Source organism: Corylus avellana, chromosome 1, assembly GCF_965113065.1.
Source record: "Corylus avellana chromosome 1, dhCorAvel1.hap1.2, whole genome shotgun sequence".
Taxonomy (NCBI): Eukaryota; Viridiplantae; Streptophyta; class Magnoliopsida; order Fagales; family Betulaceae; genus Corylus; species Corylus avellana.
Window position 1 is genome coordinate 46,946,561 of NC_142490.1, and position 18,287 is coordinate 46,964,847.

The window sequence follows — 18,287 nt, forward strand, 5'->3', positions numbered from 1 at the left end:
CAGGTCCCGTTCATGTCCCGATCAAGTCCCAGGCGGGTCCCGGTCATGTCCCGGTTAGGTCCCGGGCAGGTCCTGGGGCGGGTCCCGGTCATGTCCCGGTTAGGTCCCAGGCGGGTTCCGGTCAAGTCCCGAGCAGGTCCCGGGCGGGTCCCGGTCAAGTCCCGGTCAGGTCCCGGGCGGTTCCCGGGCAGGTCCTGGGCGAGTCCCGGTCAAGTCTCGGATGGGTCCCGGTCAAGTCCCGGGTAGGTCCTGGGTGGGTCCCGGTCATGTCCCGGGCGGGTCCCAAGCAGGTCACTCCGGGGTCCCGAGCAAGTCCCGAGCGGGTCCAGGTCAAGTCCCGGGCAGGTCCCGGGCGATTTCCGGTCAAGTCCCGCTCAGGTCCCGGGTGCGTCCCGGTCAAGTCTCGGGTGGGACCCGGTCAAGTCCCGACGAGGTTCTAGGCGGGTCTTGGCAAGATTCATCAATTTAAGAATGAGATGCTCATAGTCGGAAAATGGTTTACGGTTTTCAAAACCGTAAACCATTTTCCTAAAATTAAAGAAGAATTTTCGGTCAAAAGGAAAATATTTTCCGTTGACCACTATTTTACGTCGAAGTAAACACCGTAAAATACGGAAATCATTTTCTGGAAACTATTTTACGTCGAAGTAAACGGAATCTTAATTGGAAATGAGTAATGTACGTTATTTAATAGATTTTTGTATATAATTATTGTATAATTTACTCGACACTTAAAAAAAAAAAAAAAGCAAGGATAGTTATATGATAGTGTCTATTAAATATAATTACTCATTGTAAAATGTAAATAAAGTGATAAATGTTGACGTGGCAATATTACCATAATTTAATTTAAAAATAGTGTCGATAAGAACTATACGTTTTACTACAAGTTTCTTATAAATTAATATAATAATTCATGTAACACTTATCACATCACAGTCTACAGATGGCTTGCAAAACGGGTTGGCGGGTCGACACGATTACGACCTGTAATGACATGCGACTCAATTAACCTATACACGAACACGACTCGTTTAACTAACGGGTTGGCAGGTTTGAAACAAGTACGACACGAAAAATTGCCGAATAATTCAATACAATCCATTTAAAATAACGGGGTCATATCGTGTTGACACGACCCAACACAACCCGAGAGGTTATAATTTTGAAGAAGTTTAATTAATGACAATAACTCAATAAAAATCATAATAACAAACCAAATTTGATTAACATGAAACATACAAGTTCATATAACAGAACTTGAGAAACATTGTTAAAACAAAAACACCAAAATACCAATCTCACAAATACTTCTTGGACCAATTATTACATAGAGTTCTTAAACCTTGAAATTAAAAGAGTAATTACAAGAAACAGTAACTTCGTTTGGCTCTTTTTTGCCCACATCCTGAATTACTCCTCCTTGTCTGTATTGTTCCGAAGGAAGACGGAAGACATCGGTCAAAATAGTTTGATTGCAAAGAAGCCTCCAACAGAGAGTGCATACTGTAGAGAATTCGAGATATTGCGAGAGAGAGGGAGACAAGCACAGAGAATTCGTCGATCTGAGATGCAAAAGAGAGCCAGAGAGGGAGAGTGAACAGTGAAGAGAAGATAGAGAGAGAGAGGCGCGACAGTGAGGGGCTGAGGAGTGAGGCCTGACTTGCAGCTTGCCTGAGAGACAGAGAGAGTGAAGAGAGAACTTGAAGAGAGATAGAGAGAGAGAGTGAAGAGCGGTGCGACAGATGACAGTTAGAGACTTTTTTTTTTAAACGGGTCTGGCGAGTCACCCTCTTAACCCACCAGGTTGACCCGCCAAACACGAAAAATTAACAGGTCATAAACGGGTGATCCGATTATAATCCGAACCCATTTAGATCAAACCCATAACTCGTTAACTTCGTGTCGTGTTTGTGTTGGGTTCGTGGGTTGTGTCAAAATTGCCAGTCCTAACTAAAATGTAGCACTTATCATATTTATAAACTTATTTAATATATATGACACTTATTATACCAATCACTAAAATATAGACTACAATGTAATAGATTAAAATAGAGCCATTTTTGTAAAATATGAACTACCACCCGAATTTGCAAAAAGGTTATCGACTTGTAGTAAAAAGCTATAATGTCCAAGCAATTTCCTTAGAAAATAATAGTTAAGATTTTTTGAAAATAAAATTATACGGATATGATATCTTTAAAATATAGATGTTACTAATTCTTTGTTATCAAAAACTAGTTTTAGAGAGGAACTTAAAGTCGTACATAAGAGGTCTAAACAGTAAAAATTGTAAGCGCTTTTTCAAATTTGACTGGGGCATAAATCTTCAACAAGGCATTAGTGGGACCTAATGCGACTAATGCTAATAAGATTGAGAATTTTAATTTCAGAAGTCAAACTATCACCTTAATACATATTCAATCACTTTGGAAATTTTATTGAGACCATTATATATATATATATATATATATATATATATTAAATTTTGTATTTTTTTTCACTGTTATTTTTACGAGTAGAGATTTTTGACAGCCTAAGGTCATTTCAGCGTCTGCCAAAGTCTGACGTGGCCAAATTTTTATTTTTAAATAACGTCAGATATATATTTAAAAAAAAAAAAAAATTGAAGAAGAGAGATATTAAAAGGAAATCTAAATTTGAGGTATTAGCACTAAATTTGAGGTATTAGCACCAAATTTGAGGCATTTGCACCAAATTTAGGATGATCGAATCCCTTTAGTGATACAATCCCTAAAAGGTTAACCTTCTATCCCTAAATTTTAGTTTTAAATCTAAAAATAAATTTTGAAGCATTAAAAATTAAATATTAACACATACAAAAATTTAACTAAAAATTTTTTTATATATTTTTTTAATACATGTCCGACATTAGGACAGCCGCATAGTAGGACTCTCTTTTTAGTTTTTACAGTTAGAATTCATCAAAGTCAACTTGTGGAACTAAATAGTAAATATCTCCCACTTTTGTCTTTCTCTCACACAGGTCCCATAAGACAGAAACTGCCAAAAAAAAAAAAAAAAATCAATTGAAAATGACTATTATGTACGTAATAAGTTTTGGTCCTTTGAAATATCGTTTTTCGTTATTTGTTAATAATTAAATAAAAACCTTAAGGATTAAGTTTGTACTAAAAATATATTGAAAACTAATGACAATATATAATCTAAACAAAGATGATATAAAATTCAAATAAGGATTCTTGTTATTAGGCTAAGCGATTTTTTCAAAGATGTAGTCAGCCTAAGAGAGCGCGGTTGCGAGACTCATCTACCCTAGACAGCTTAAGATAAACGACCCACTTGCCTTTTGCAATTCCCACTCTGTTTGATTGCACGATTTTATGCAATTTGAAAATTTAGCTATTTAATAATGAGGAATCTCAATCCTATACAATACAAGCAAACAGAGAAAGAAAATACACGAGAATTTGCATCTTGTACAAGTAATAGATTATTGATGCTCTTGATATCTAGACAGGGCCATTCCCATTCGTTCCTTTCAAGTCTTTGACCATGCTAGATAAATGGTTCATATTTAGATGTCAGTTTAGTTGTACAGTGCTCTACTACATCGTCTGGGAAGCCATTATCCAAAAAACATGAATGTACGATAGTGGAGACAAAAGCAATTTGTTGTAAATTATGAAACATTTCGATTAAGGTCTCTTAAGAATTTCAGGGTAAGTGATTCTTTCCATTCAGGTTGTTCACTATAAATGAACAACATATTATGCCAGGTAATCATTACAAAGAAAAAGAAGAAAACCCTAAGGGGATGCCAAAAAAGTTTAAGTTTTAGGTTGAGTGAGTGAATTGTAATGGTGTTACATGGGTACATGAATTGTAAGAGGTGGAACTAAGCGTTATAAATTATATGAAACTCTAATTGTAACATTGATTAGTCTTTTTAAAGTAATAACAGAAATGTAGTTAGCGTGTTTTCCCTTGAATTGGGACAAAAGGTATCATAACATATTTTCTTTTTCTTTTTCTATTTAGTGACTTCATTTGGTGCGTAGACAAAGCAATGTGACATAGGTTCTTTTAACAAGTCATTTTAGAGTAACAGTAGAGATGTGATTAATGCTTTTACTCAAGTCATGACACTTCACCTCGATGCGATTTAACCATAACAGGTTCGAAAGTGGTCGGACCATCTCAAAAGAACCCTAAAACCTATTTTGGGAGTCAGACCACTCCTAGCTTGTTTAGGAATGGTCTAGGTCAGGCCAATCTCAACCTGTTATGGAGATGGTCGACTGCCCCCGCCCCCGCCCCTTAACATAATCTTAACCATCTTTTTTTTTTTACAATAAATGGCCGGATTCAAGTACACAAAACTGTTAGCCTGTTACCAATTGTGTGCACCAGATCACCGTTAAGATGAAATTCTCAATGACAATTCTAAAAACCAGAGATGGTATGATTTCCTTCTATTTGCTCCATTTAACATCAAAAAATAAAACTAGACAACAACCTTCATTGAGCAGCCAATGACATCTATTGGATCTATATCAATTGCATATACAATGGATTCTAGCTACTTTTCCATTCATATGTTTTGCTTTGCGGGAGGTGATGTGACGGATTTCTTTACACAATCTACAATACCTTCACAATCTGTTGGAGGAAGGACGCACCCAGTGTCATCTTCAGAAGCATCCTCTGCATATGAGTGAGGCGACCGAAGGTTTCCATGAGTCTGACAGGCCTTCATCGTCTTACAATGTTCAGCTTCATCGTCTCTAATGTTCAGAAACACGTCGTACAAATTCTCTGGAGAAAAAGGAACAACAATAACAGAAGGAAACGATCGTTTGATTAGTATACTTCTTCATCTTATTTTGCATTGGTCTTAAGAATAACAACATTCTTAGATGCTGCATACGAGAAATCAACCTTGGCATTCCAAATCAATTACAACAGACAGGGTGTAAGTGAAACTCTAATGTTTCCAAAAGTCAGCAAAGCAGTTAAATGAACTGAAAAACATAATGGGGGCAGGTAGATAATATCATAATGAACAATGAAGTGATGAACCATAATACAAATTCAGATTTTAAATCTTACCTATTTTAGGCCTTCGAGAATTTGGAGCTCTAGCAGTTTGAAATTCATCTGCACAGAATTTAGAGGAAATGTCAAAACCTAGGTGGCATCTCAGTAGACAGAACAACAGCTTGTAAAATGACAAACTTACCAAACAAGTATAAGTCACCTCCAGTGTAGTATTTTACAGCAACCTCAGGTGCAGGTGACTTTTTCAACTCCTCTACAAAGAAATCAAAAGAACAGGCACCATCAGAATAACTGGAAGTTACATGTACAAGTAAGATGGAATACAATTGAGAACTCTTGGTCAATAGGATCCGTTGGTTTCCTGAGTACTTGCAATGTGAGATCTTACAAATCAAGAGCACCAAGAGTCAAGTTAGGGTCGAGCGGTAGTATTAGGTTTTAGGAAGTTACACCACATACAGTTCATGTAGCAAAATAAGTATAAGCAAGAAAATTATAATCTGACGCCATTGAATACTTTTATGCCCATAGTATATGTGTGCAAGTGCAACCAGGCTAACATTATCAAAAATAGAACTCTCAACACACCTCCTTGGGCCTTGATAAATTTGTCATAAGTTTCAAATGCATGGCTCTCTACGCATTCAGAGAAGTGATCTGCACTAGTGATGAAACCAAATATGCAAAAATCAGCATTTCAGATGAATCCAAACATATAGGGACCTGATAGAAAAATAAAAAGTGGAAATAAAGAGTTCCAAAATATGAGATAATTAAATTATATATATATATATATATATATATATATATATATAAAAGTAAAAAATAACTTCATTCAAAAAGGAGTAAACTCAAACACACAGGAAGTATATCGAACCTACTACTAAAAAATTTATAATATTTTCTTTTATTGACAAGTTAACACACTTAGTAGATCTTGAACCCATGGCCTCATCCTTAACTCCATTTTTATGAGAGGAGAATGCGCCATGTGAGATCTCATTGACTCCGAAAGAATACAATCTAAAATGAAAAAATAAATAAATAAATTGTGGAATAGAAACCACCTAAGAAATCATTAAATGGTATAGTAATCTTAAAAATAAATTTAATATCATGCTGAGGAAGTAAAACCAAGCAATCGTGTAAAAGGTGATCATCTAACTCCCCACTAACTTTGCAACATATAACACCAATCTATGATCAATAAATTCCTAACTCAACCAAAAACAGAGACTACAATGAATTTGGACTTTTTATAAGCTCTAAGACATAGGACTATTTCTTTAGAATCATTTCACTTGCTTACAAGTTAAATAAAAAATTAATATATGGCTTCATTTTGCTTCAAATAGAAAACAAGTTCTTATACCGTGAAAACAAGATACGTGTACTTACATGCCATTCTTGGGCTTATCACATACATAAGGACTGTCATGATATAATAAACAGCTGCGACATGTTGAGCAAGAAACCGGTCGACCCACCAAGCATTTCCACCTAATTCCTGCAATCATTTGTCCGTCACCCTCAAAACATGTCTAATGGTGAAAACCTTTTCAGGGTGACTTGTCTTATCGAAAGAACAAAAAATAGAAGATATTAAAGATAAAACATCTCAAAGAATTTTTGAAGAAAGATCTTTACTTCCATAATAAGCAAGTGGTGCATCTCATTCCAGCTCTCAGCAAAATGCACTTTCATGTAATCTGCCCTTCTCCACCAACCAAAACTCTCATACATGTGTAGAACAGATATAAAGGCTTCCATGCAAAAAGAAAAAGAAAAAAAAAAAAAAAAAAAAAAAACAACGTCAGAATCCAGAGATAGCAATCACAGTACTCAGTAGCCTACAATATGGTTGGACAAGAAACTCTTTTTTAGCAACTTACCGAAACCAAAGATCAAGTCAACAAGTTCTATAAAACTTTCTACTTCCCTAAATGGGTACAATTCATAATTATTGCACGTGTCTGTGTATGTAACAAGTTGAGCATACCGTTCCTTGGACCCTCCCATGAATCCCATACAAACTAATAAAATCTATTTAAGGTGTATTGTGTTTTTCCAAGCAGATGAGAATTATAATAGATGTGGTTGTAAATAATTGACATATTTCTTATAACATACATATATGCCTAGCTCAAAAGGTATCTATGACATTTTACAGGAATTTAAGTACTTATTTTTCAAGTTTGTAAAAGCATTGGCTGTAAATCCCCACTTTGAGGATTTAACAAAAGAGAGTAGAAACAAACTTTAGCACTCACCAAAATAAGGAACTCTTGCAATAGTTTCCAGTACAAAGAACCTTGGATAATCTCGATCATGGTACAAGGTATCGAGTATCTTTATCGCTGAGTCCTGAAATGATTGGTAAGTTGAGTTATAATAAAATGGTATCAACCTCTTGAGACAGAAGTTCCTTAGCTACTCAATAATTCTTATACAGCATAACAAGCATAAAATAGCAATTAGCAGAACTCCTCAATTTTCCAGTGTCTTAGTATAAAGTTATGGCAGGAGCAGCTTTTATATAATTGAAATTTTATATATGTGAGAAAGGATACAGATATTCTGCCTGTTCCTTAGAATATTTTCATCATCTCAACTTCATACTCTTGAATCACAATCAAAGGGTTCATGGTATTATCAACAAGATTGCATCTGATTAAACATGAGAATAATTCATTGCTCAGAATAGATGCATAAATCTTAACCAGCCTCTACTTTAGAATAGAGATCATGCTGATAAAACAAAAAAGAAGTTTAGAATAAAACACTTGCTTTGCATCTTTCTATCATAATATACTGCAAATCACATGGATCAGCCGAATGTCGAATCAAGATTACCCAATTTCGAGCCAATAGTTAATTGTTTTTCCCACTAATATTCAAGAATGAACAGAATACTAAACAAAGAAGTATGCAAACTTTTTGGCAAAAGTTCAGCAAAACAGCATTTCATTTCACGAAATCAATGTTGGATCTAAATTCACCTCGGCAGAGAAAGAGGAGACAAGCCATACCGTGAGAAAGATATTCACAGATTGTTCAGCCTTGATAACCCATCTCTCCAACGATGAGCTTTCCGGTGGCTCGTTGCCACTTCCTTTCCCCCCATCATCAGGAGAAGTCTTCGGCGGGAATGACTCCTCGACTACCACTTTCTCCTCATTCTCTTGCAAAACTGTTGCTCGGACCCAGAACGACTTCCTAGCAAATCACACCGGAAAATTGATTCTTTACATCGGAAATTGATAACCCTTTATCTAAATCTCTACTTTCAACATCTACAAATATAACAGCAACCACATTGATGTCACATATTTGGACCAAGATTAGACCGACATACCTGGGAATTGATGGGCGTGTAGAAAGGGGGCTGTAACTTAAAGGGTTGTTCCGCGAGTAAAAGGAAGCCGAATTGCCGTGCCGCTTCGCTTTCAACGGCCCACAGGACGAGGCGGAGATTGCAAACACCGCAGGAGATAAATTCGTCGTCATCGTCGTCTCGCCGTGTCGCTCCCGTAGAGTTGTGGAGGAATCAAAAGGCAAATGGAACTCCAAGTAAGGAACAGCGTCAACCGCCAAGGAAAGTGATCAGCTTTGTCGTTGTGGACGTCGTTGTCGTTTATGAGTTTAGTAAAGAAGGGCGGCTGGGGAAATTGGGTTGCCGCAGATTCCTCTCTGCTGTCGTGTCACGTGTGTGCCCACAGACCACACCTGACACCACACTCGCGTGCGATACGAGGACTACTGACGGGCCAGGTTCTTGGGCTGCACTGGGCTCAAGCCAGCCCAACGCTGCCAATAGGCCCAATACACATGGTTCACGACTATTGAGATCTCTAAAACACCCTCAAACAACACTCCACGTCTCCACCAATCACTGTCTTACACGCAGGACACCGTGCGTTGACCTTTAAAGGTCTACATCTCAGTTTTCTAGCTTTGCACGCCACTGTAGAAAGTCCCTTAAGCAAGTGAACCAGAACCACCGCCTTTTTCCACGGGGTTTCTGCCAAAACAGACTACTCCCTTTTGCCCAAACACATGATCATGGTGACCTTTGATAAAGACTTGGGAAAATAATCAAAATATATATATATATATATATATATATATATATATATATTAGGAAAGAAATTTATAAGGTTTGAGATAATACAGTAATATGTCATTTTAATTTAATATTTAAATTTAGAAAATGCCAGCTTTTACTACAACTTCTTTCCCTTACAAAATCACAAAGCAACCGAACTGCTATTTACTATATCAATCACTAACTAATTGAATTTAACAAGTCAATTTTTTTTTTCTTAATCATTTAACTCCTTACAAACAAATCCCTTCTTAATGGTAGTCGGGCAACCACCTCTCTAATTTTACAGGGATGACACCGCTTTTGTGACTAACTTCATCTACATTTGTGCATACCCGACCATATTTAGTAGTTCTTTCCAAGAATGAAGCACATTTGTAAACATATTCTAGTAAATGTTGTAGTATTTCTAACAATAATCTTGAAAGTCGTCGACATGGAAAAGACATTTTCATTATAGAGAATCGACGAAGAAAGTTCTCTAAACGGATTGGGCTTAATTGCGGTAAAAAAAAAAAAAAAAAATTGAAATTAAATCTTAAAAAATACTTTTTTTTTTTTTTTTTTTTTTTTAGCAATACCTAAACCAAATTCATAGTGATGAAAAAAAGTTATTTAACAATGGCATGAAAGTTTACACGTGGAAAATATCAGTGTGGGCATGGCACCCTGTCACCTTGATCAAGCCTGTTTTGGGAAGAAAGAGAGAGAGAAGGACTTCAAAACAACCATTCTCTTAGCTTTCAAGTTCCCATCTCAAAATCCCATTCTTTATATGCATTCTTCCAATTGTCTGGTTCTGAGTTTGACAAAATTCCCAAAACTATGGAAGATGAAAGAGAGATTGTCACCCAAGTTTCAGGCTACTTAGACAAGGAAGGAGTTGAATTGAAGAGGTTTAGATCATGCCTCAAATGGGTGTGCCTTGATCAATCCAATATTTGGAGAGCTTGTCTCTCATGGTTTATCTTCTCCCTTTTCACCATCGGCGTTCCAATTGTATCCCATTTTGCCCTTTCATGCTCAAGCTGCGATGACAACCATAGCCGACCATACCGGGCAGTGGTCCAATTCTCTCTTTCCATATTCGCGACGCTCTCATTCGTCTGTCTCTCTCGCTGGTCTCGTCAATATGGTTTGAGAAGGTTTCTCTTCCTCGATAAATTATGTGACGCCAGCGACAAAATCCAACGGGGGTATGCAGAACAGCTCCAGGTGCACTTTTCTTCCAAACATTTCCAATCTTGTTTCTTGGACTCTTAAGTGTTTGTGCATCGTTTGAGTCAACCATTTTGCATATTGGGACAAAAGGAAAGAATGTAGAATTGAGAAATCCGATGTACATTAGCTTTTCCTTCAAATTTTCGTGTGTATGTGAATACAATTTTTGAATCATACATATTGTATTGCAAATCCAGTAAACTTTAGGCCTTGTTTTGTTATTTATGTTTAAAGAAAGTAACTTTGTTAAAAACAAATTCAGCCATCTCAAGATTATATCAACATGTATTGCGAGATTATGGTTTCAGTGCAAGGTTTCCTGGCAAATCTAGTTAGGCAGTAAACTCCTTCCCCTGTTTCTCTGTTTTGGCTCCAACTTCCTTGGCAACAAGACAATACTGCGACAACTTTCTCATTTTCTGTAGAAGACTTTTGAGGAAATAACTACCTTTTGAACTCAATTTCACGAACAGGACATTTAGCATTGCTTTCTTGGTATATGATTTTAGACAGATGAAGCATCTCAGTGTTTGTGACTCCAAACCAAGCCACTTGTTTTTCAAATGAAAATCACCCATAAAGCAAACATATTCTGTACTGTTCAAATATGATAGCCAATCTCTATTTTTCTTCCTGTTCACTATATTACATATGATTTGGAAGTCTAGTGCTTGGATCACTTCGCATGTCACAACTCATGAAAATATGTGAATGATTGAAAATTTTATTTTCTTGTTCTTGCAGAGGTCAATGAAGCTCCTATTGATTTTTACCCTCCCAGGTCTTGTTGCCATTTGTGCCTACAAAGTATGGTGGTATGTTTCAGGATCCACCGAACTTCCCTATTATGGTAACATCTATATCAGTGACACTATTTTATGCACATTGGAGCTGTGTTCATGGATTTATCGGACGGCAATTTTCTTCCTCGTATGCATTCTCTTCCGAACTATTTGCTATCTTCAAATACTCAGACTAGAAGACTTTGCTCAATCTTTTCAGAAAGAAACTGAGGTGGGATCAATATTGATGGACCACCTCAGAATCAGAAGAAATCTACGGATCATTAGCCATCGCTTCCGAGCATTCATTTTGTTTTCTCTGGTTTTGGTCACGGCAAGTCAGCTCGCTTCCCTTCTAATGACAACACGGTCTAGTGCTAAAGTCAATATCTACAAGGCTGGAGAACTTGCAGTAAGCATTGTTTCCCATTCTTTCTCTTAGTGATATACAATATGATATAGATTTAAAAGGCTGATAATTATGTATTGGACTAATGCTATAGATAATAACAAGTGATACAAACATTTTAAAGGGCTGTGCATCAAACACGTCTTTTTTCTTTTGCTAAATAATTGTGAAAAAGAGAGAATGGTTAGCACTGAACTCTCAAACTCGCCTCAAAAAGTGTACTCAGACGCAATGTTAGAGTCAGATACAGGGTAATAATAAGTCTTCCGAACCATTGAGTATAAAAATCTTACAAGATAATATGTGAGAAAACATAGAACTATATATTAATGAATTTAACTCTGCTTAATTGTAATGGTGCAGATATGCTCCATTAGCCTGGTGACTGGGCTTTTCATATGCTTGCGCAGTGCAACAAAGATTACACATAAAGCATATTCTGTTACAAGTCTGGCTGCAAAGTGGCACGTCTGCGCCACAATAAACTCTTTTGATAATGCGGACTGTGAGACTCCAAGGGATCATATTACTTCAGCACAAGTATTTCCTACAACTAGAGTGGATTGGGAATCAGATAATGAAGAAGGAGATGGAGATGATGATATTGACAATACCAAGTTGGTGCCAATTTTTGCGCATACAGTTTCAATCCAGAAGAGGCAAGCTCTAGGTGAGTTATCAGATTATCAATGTTTATAAACAACATGTAGGATTGGAAAAGGTTTTTGTAATCACCTATAGTTTTTTTTTTTTCAGAGAATGGCATGTGGCATTTAATTTTTCTCATAAGCAATATGTGGAATTTATTTGATTTCCTTTTTCTCTAAACCACATCTAGGATTATTGTTTTTGCACTTCTTCTTGTTTTCCTTTCTAAATGAAATGTAGAATTCATTTTAGTGAACATCAAGTAGGATTTAAGTTTCAATCTAAACAACATGAAGGATCTAAATGTAGCAAAACAACATGTAGCTTTATTCTTGCTTTCTAAATTCCCATGTAAACTATGGATCCTGAGTTTTGCTTGCTAAATTCCCAGTGACATATTTGGAGAACAATAAAGCTGGAATTACATTGTATGGGTTCATGCTGGACAGAACATGGCTTCACTCCATTTTCGTGATTCAACTGGCTCTTCTGCTCTGGATGCTGAACAAGACAATCGGTGTAACTTAATTTTTTTTTCCTACTTAGAGAGAGAGAGAGAGAGTTTTATGCATACATATGGATCCTAAATGTAATTAGCTAAAATTGTAAATTTTTTTACTTCGGCTTGCGCTGGTTTAAGTGAATCTTTATAACTGGATAATGTAGTTTTAGTCAATGAAATATTACATATTTCCTCTGCCAATTACCAAAAACCAACTATTGTCATCAGAGACAGCCATGGCGCACAATCGCTTATGATAGTGTGATACTGTTGACTAACACTTAAAGAACTTGAAATTGGCCTCACTAGACGAAAACACATCAACTGAGCTCCATGTTGATTGATAATGCTATTGCACACAATGCAAATATAGTGAAACTTTTCATGTGATACAAGACAGATCCCTTTATTCATATAATTGCTGCCCATATATGCATGTCAGATTGCAGAAAGGAATCAAGCTCTAGAACATTATCAGATCATACTTTTTTCAGTTATTGCAAGTCCTTCCCCATGTTCGTCACTCCATTTCATCTAGAAAGTCTGCATATCACAAAAGAAAAAAACTTATTAGCTGAGAGAATTCAAAAGCCATTCATGGTGTCTAATAAATGATATGATGTTTTCTTAATATGAACTTATGAATTAGAGAAGGAAAGAAAATGCTCAAAGATGGCTTATTCTATGAACACTAGCGGTCAAATAAGGTCAGAAATATTGGCATAAACCCAACACTGAATTAGCGGATTATGGCTAACCTATGTTTCGACACAACCCGAACCTAACAAGCAATATAAGGGCTAACAATTTTTTATATAACCCGCGAACTTGACATGAAATTAGTGAATTAGAATTGAAGGGTATAACCCATTTAATTAAATGGGTCGGATTATAATTGACCTACATAGGCTACCTATACCTTGACATGCCCGAAACCGACACGACAACATCAATTACCGCCCTACTTTGAGCCATCAAAGCACATTCCAACCATGTTTTTGGGCACACACACACAGACACAGTAGGCACACCCATACACACACACAGATTACTTGCTGCAATTCACATGGACGTCAATTGGCACAGTAATATGGATTTTGCACAATTGAGGAAGCAGTTGGGCCCTCTCAGGCAAAGCACCAATATCTATTGCAGCCTGTTTGAAACATTCACAGAGAACTCTGCGTGATTGGGTGGTGCTAGCCTGTTTGTACACATACTCAGCACCCATACAGCAAGAGCGGCTTGGTGCCGCTGGGCCAAATCCCACCAAAAACAGCTCGCAGGGAATCAAAGCTACAATGGCATCAAGGCATGTAATTGTGGCATCTGAAGGGCTTGCGTTAAACACCAAAATCACCAACCCCAAAGCCAATACAGACCAACCCTTCATTTTCTTCTCCATTCTCTTCTGGACTATGAACTATTGCGCTGCTCAAAATGAACCATTTGGTGCTATTTTTTCTTATAGTGATGTGCCAACAATGCCCTTGTGCCCATCATTAAAGTCGAGTTAAAGCACTTCTTATTATGAAGAAAAGCTTATTTCTTTTACAATTTCAAAAAATAAATTGTAAAATTTTCAAATGATGTGAATTAAGGTGATTTTTTTTTTTTTTTTGGGGGGGGGAGGGGGGGCCATCAAACAACATGAAAAATGGTACATATTAAAAATGTGACATGTTAGCAAGAGATTTGAGTATATTTTCATTAAGTTTTTGTGCTTCATGTCGTAGAAAAACTCCGAGCAAAAAATTGTCTTTTGATTTATTGAAGAAACGTTTCTTCAAAAGTAAATAAAAAGCTTTTTGGAAGGAAAATTGTATTTGCCTCCCTCGGTAACATGCCACCCTTTTAATAGGTAGCATTTTTCGAGCCGTTTGATGCAAAAAAAAAGGGTTTTGAATTCACATCATTTTAAAATCTACAATTTCTTTAAAATTGCAGTATATCTTAATCCAATAAAATAAGTTCATAGTTTCCGCTTCTAATTAATAAAGCAAATTAAACAATGGGCAGTTTGACTGTCAAACACCCTTTAATTAATGTTGCATTAAAGTTAGACTTTAATAGGATCGCAAGAACATTGATTAAGTAATTAAAGCTATAATTTATTTTTAGTTTAGATTTATCATAGCAGGAAAAGAGAGTGGTAAGAGTATTAAATGATGAAATTTATTATTTATTATTTCCTCATAACCGAAAGGCTAGACGCTTTAGTAGAATGCCAATGAATTTCCTCAATATATATCGAGGACTACTTGCTTGTACTAATGGATGAGATGAATCGCTAAAATTTACTTTTATGAGTTTATCTTGGAAGTGCCAAAGTGCTAATGTAACAAGAGCTGTGGCAGGACGGACTCGATATATTTTGAGGCATAAGGTGTAAAGTTTAAGTGGAGTATTTTTTTTTTAATATTTAAATATTAATTAAATAATATTTATTTTAATATTAATATTATATTTTTTATTTAAAAATTATTATTCTTGCTTTTTGAGATGCAAAATTACTAATTAGGTTTTTATATTCAAGATTTTCTAACATCCCCTTTTCAATTGATAATATGGCTAATCCATTTAATCTTTCTTGTAACATTGTTGGTCTTAGCTAGAATTTCATCAAGAGAGTCTCTTTTTTTTTTCTTTTTTATTTTATTTTATTATTTTTTTATTTTTTATGGAAAACATGATATTATCTCATTCTCAAGAAAATATTCAACATAGGTTCAATGATGTTCGCTCTAAAACACAAATCTCACGTATACATGCAGGAAAATTGCATTTCCACGTACTTTCCATGACCTGTGTTGTTGCCAACCTTGCCACCATGTGAGCAGCTTGATTTGCACCTCTTTTTACGTAAGTCATTGTCCAATGGAGGAAATTCTGAAAGGCAGACCGTATATCTTCAATCAGATGGCCCCTTCGACTCCAATCTAGTGTTGTAGACACTACTGCCTCAATGATCACCTTTGCATCCCCCTCCACATTAATCTGCAAGAGACCCATTTCATGTGCTAGTTGAATGGCCATGGTAGCTGCTAAAGCTTTAGTTGCTGCTGGTTCGAGTAGGCCCACCCGCGTGAGATTCCTCGCTGCCACTAGCTCGCCTTGATGATTTCGGACGACCACACCCAATCCTATCCTCTCCATTTGCTTCCCAACCGCTGCATCCCAATTCACATTATACCAGCCTTGTTGAGGATTAATCCAAGCGAGTCTCTTTTATTAGAAGGGCAAGGCTTATGTGTGGTAGTTCAAAACTACCGCACAGTGCAGTAGTTCAAAACAATCCCCATTGGACAATAAAAAATTAATTTTTTAAAGAAAAATAAAAATATTAAAAAACTAATAAAATTAAAAGAAAAAGGAAATTCAAAGGGGCCACCCCATGGTCGATCTGGGGGTGGACGAACCACCCCCCATAGCCAAGGGGGTGGTCCGGCCACCCCCCAAAGGCCAAAAGGCCAAAAAAAAAAAAAAGGTTTTGGGGGTGGCCGGACCACCACCAAGGGCATGGGGTGGTTTTGGCCACCCCCATACCGCCGATATGGAGGTGGTTGAGCCACCCCCATGGCTAAGACCACCCCCAAAAGGCCAAAAAAAAAAAAAAACCACCCCCTTGGCCAAAATGGGGTGGTCCGGCCACCCTATTTTGGCCAAGGGGTGGCTGGGGCCACCCCTTTTAGTTTTTATTTTCTTTTTTTAATAGTTTTAATTTTTTTATTTTTTAATAATTAATTAATATTATATTATTTCTTTTAAAAAAATTAAATTTTTATTGCGGTTGGACGATCTTAGCCGTCCATTTGGAACTACCGCATAAGCCTCTCCGTTACTAGAATATGGTGTAAAACTCCATTTTACATCTTTTAATAGAAATTTGACATTTCCATAGACTTTTAAAAGAAATTTGACATTTCCATAGATATTTCCATTTGTTCTAACCTTACACTCACCACTGGTATTAGCTTGTATTTTAACGTTTCTTCTTCCAATTAACCTAATCTCTCTCTCAAGCCATCGTTTTTCTTCCAAGCTAATCTCTCTCTCAAACCAAGCTCCGTTCCATTAATAAAAATCATCTCTTCTTAGAAGAAGCCAAAGGGAGAGAAAGAGAAAGAGAAAAAGGAGTTCAATTCCACATATATAATTTTTATTACAGCAATGTCTGCCTTCATTAGACTACAAAACATATACAGTACTTTATAGCAATTTCTTTATTTCATAGTCTCATAAAACATAAAACTAAATATTTAATCCAATTTGATTATTACTGTCCCTCCAGCAAGTTAATTTATTTCAATGCCCTTTAGAACATCATGAAACTCTGCACATCACCAACGAAAAACATATAATCAGTTAAGAGAGTATATCTGTATATCAAGAATACACTTTGAGATCAAAGAGAGAGAGAGAGAGAGAAATTACACTCTGCAGTCGACATTAGGGCCAATGGGTATAGGATTGTCGACTTTGCAAGCTTGGGGGATGAGATTAGCTCTCTCAGGCTTAACACCAACTTGTATGGCGAAGTTTTTGAGACATTGACAAAGGGCCCTGCGTGTTTGGGTGGCGCTGGCGGACGGTTTGAAAACGCCTTGTGCGCCGACACAGCACTCATGGCTTGGCAGCAGTTGAGGGCCGGAACCCACCAAGAAGGCCTTGCAGGGACTAAAACTCTTTACGGCATCAGGACATGTTATGGCGCCATCTGAAGGGCACGCACTGAACACCAAAAACACCAACCCTAAAGCCAATACAGACAAACCCATCATTTTCTTCTCCATCTTTTTCTTTGATACAAAAAGAAGAAGAAAAACGGATTATATATATAGACTTTCTCTTAGATACAGGATTCAAAAAAGAAGAAGAAAAACGGATTATATATATAGACTTTCTCTTAGATACAGGATTCAAAAAAGAAGAAGAAAAACGGAGAGAATCTGCTACATTAATTGGTGCCCATATCATATGGCAACCATTGACCGGAGTTAAAACTTCTTTTTTAGGATGGGAATCTTATAATATATATATTGTGTGACAATTTGGTATTATAGCATCATATATATATATATATATATATATATATATAGTAAGTGAACTGATTTTTTAAGTAGTGAACTGGCTTTGACTAAAATTGAACTAGTCTATTTAATATATATTAATACCTTTACTTAAAAACTCATATATAGAATCAAGAGTTAGATGTGCGTTAATACGTTACTTAAAAACTCTTTTATGAATTATGATATATAGAATCCCATATATAGCTAGATTAAAAAAAAAAAAAAAAAAACCATATATAGGATTTTAAAAGAAAATCATATATAGTATATAGAATCAAGAGCTATATATATATATGTTAATACGTTACTTTAAAACCCTTAAAAAATCATATAAGAATTTTTTTTTTCTTTTTTTTTTTAAAAGAAAGAAATCGGAAAACAACTATACAAAATGTGATTTTATAATTACAAATACAAATTTTATAAAATGCAAGAGAGATAATTAAGCATTGGACCTAATGTTGGGATTGGGATTTTAGAATGTGCGATTTGAAAATATGATTTT

At 36.2% G+C, this 18,287-nt stretch overlaps 5 protein-coding genes across 5 annotated transcripts; 1 reads left to right on the forward strand and 4 right to left on the reverse strand.

Annotated features, from left to right (window-relative positions):
- Positions 1-4,422: 4,422 nt before the first annotated feature.
- IM (Alternative oxidase family protein) lies at positions 4,423-8,721 on the reverse strand. The gene is made up of 9 exons (XM_059581780.2): positions 8,399-8,721; positions 8,073-8,259; positions 7,314-7,407; positions 6,691-6,806; positions 6,442-6,550; positions 5,632-5,700; positions 5,225-5,296; positions 5,095-5,142; positions 4,423-4,800 (listed from the first exon to the last, which is right to left on the reverse strand). The coding sequence occupies exons 1-9, from the start codon at positions 8,548-8,550 to the stop codon at positions 4,577-4,579; spliced, it is 1,071 nt and encodes a 356-aa protein (XP_059437763.2). The 5' UTR covers positions 8,551-8,721; the 3' UTR covers positions 4,423-4,576.
- Positions 8,722-9,925: 1,204 nt separating this feature from the next.
- Positions 9,926-12,904, forward strand: LOC132172242 (uncharacterized). The gene is made up of 4 exons (XM_059583710.2): positions 9,926-10,363; positions 11,114-11,563; positions 11,924-12,230; positions 12,600-12,904. The coding sequence occupies exons 1-4, from the start codon at positions 9,974-9,976 to the stop codon at positions 12,734-12,736; spliced, it is 1,284 nt and encodes a 427-aa protein (XP_059439693.1). The 5' UTR covers positions 9,926-9,973; the 3' UTR covers positions 12,737-12,904.
- An 854-nt stretch (positions 12,905-13,758) lies between these two features.
- On the reverse strand, positions 13,759-14,133 carry LOC132172243 (non-specific lipid-transfer protein 1-like). The gene has a single exon (XM_059583712.2). The coding sequence runs from the start codon at positions 14,113-14,115 to the stop codon at positions 13,759-13,761; it is 357 nt and encodes a 118-aa protein (XP_059439695.2). The 5' UTR covers positions 14,116-14,133.
- Positions 14,134-15,428: 1,295 nt separating this feature from the next.
- LOC148589963 (uncharacterized) lies at positions 15,429-15,866 on the reverse strand. The gene has a single exon (XM_088515924.1). The coding sequence runs from the start codon at positions 15,864-15,866 to the stop codon at positions 15,429-15,431; it is 438 nt and encodes a 145-aa protein (XP_088372050.1).
- A 1,167-nt stretch (positions 15,867-17,033) lies between these two features.
- LOC148589964 (non-specific lipid-transfer protein-like) lies at positions 17,034-17,504 on the reverse strand. Its single transcript, XM_088515926.1, has 2 exons — positions 17,145-17,504; positions 17,034-17,043 (listed from the first exon to the last, which is right to left on the reverse strand). The coding sequence occupies exons 1-2, from the start codon at positions 17,501-17,503 to the stop codon at positions 17,034-17,036; spliced, it is 369 nt and encodes a 122-aa protein (XP_088372052.1). The 5' UTR covers position 17,504.
- Between the last annotated feature and the right edge of the window lie 783 nt (positions 17,505-18,287).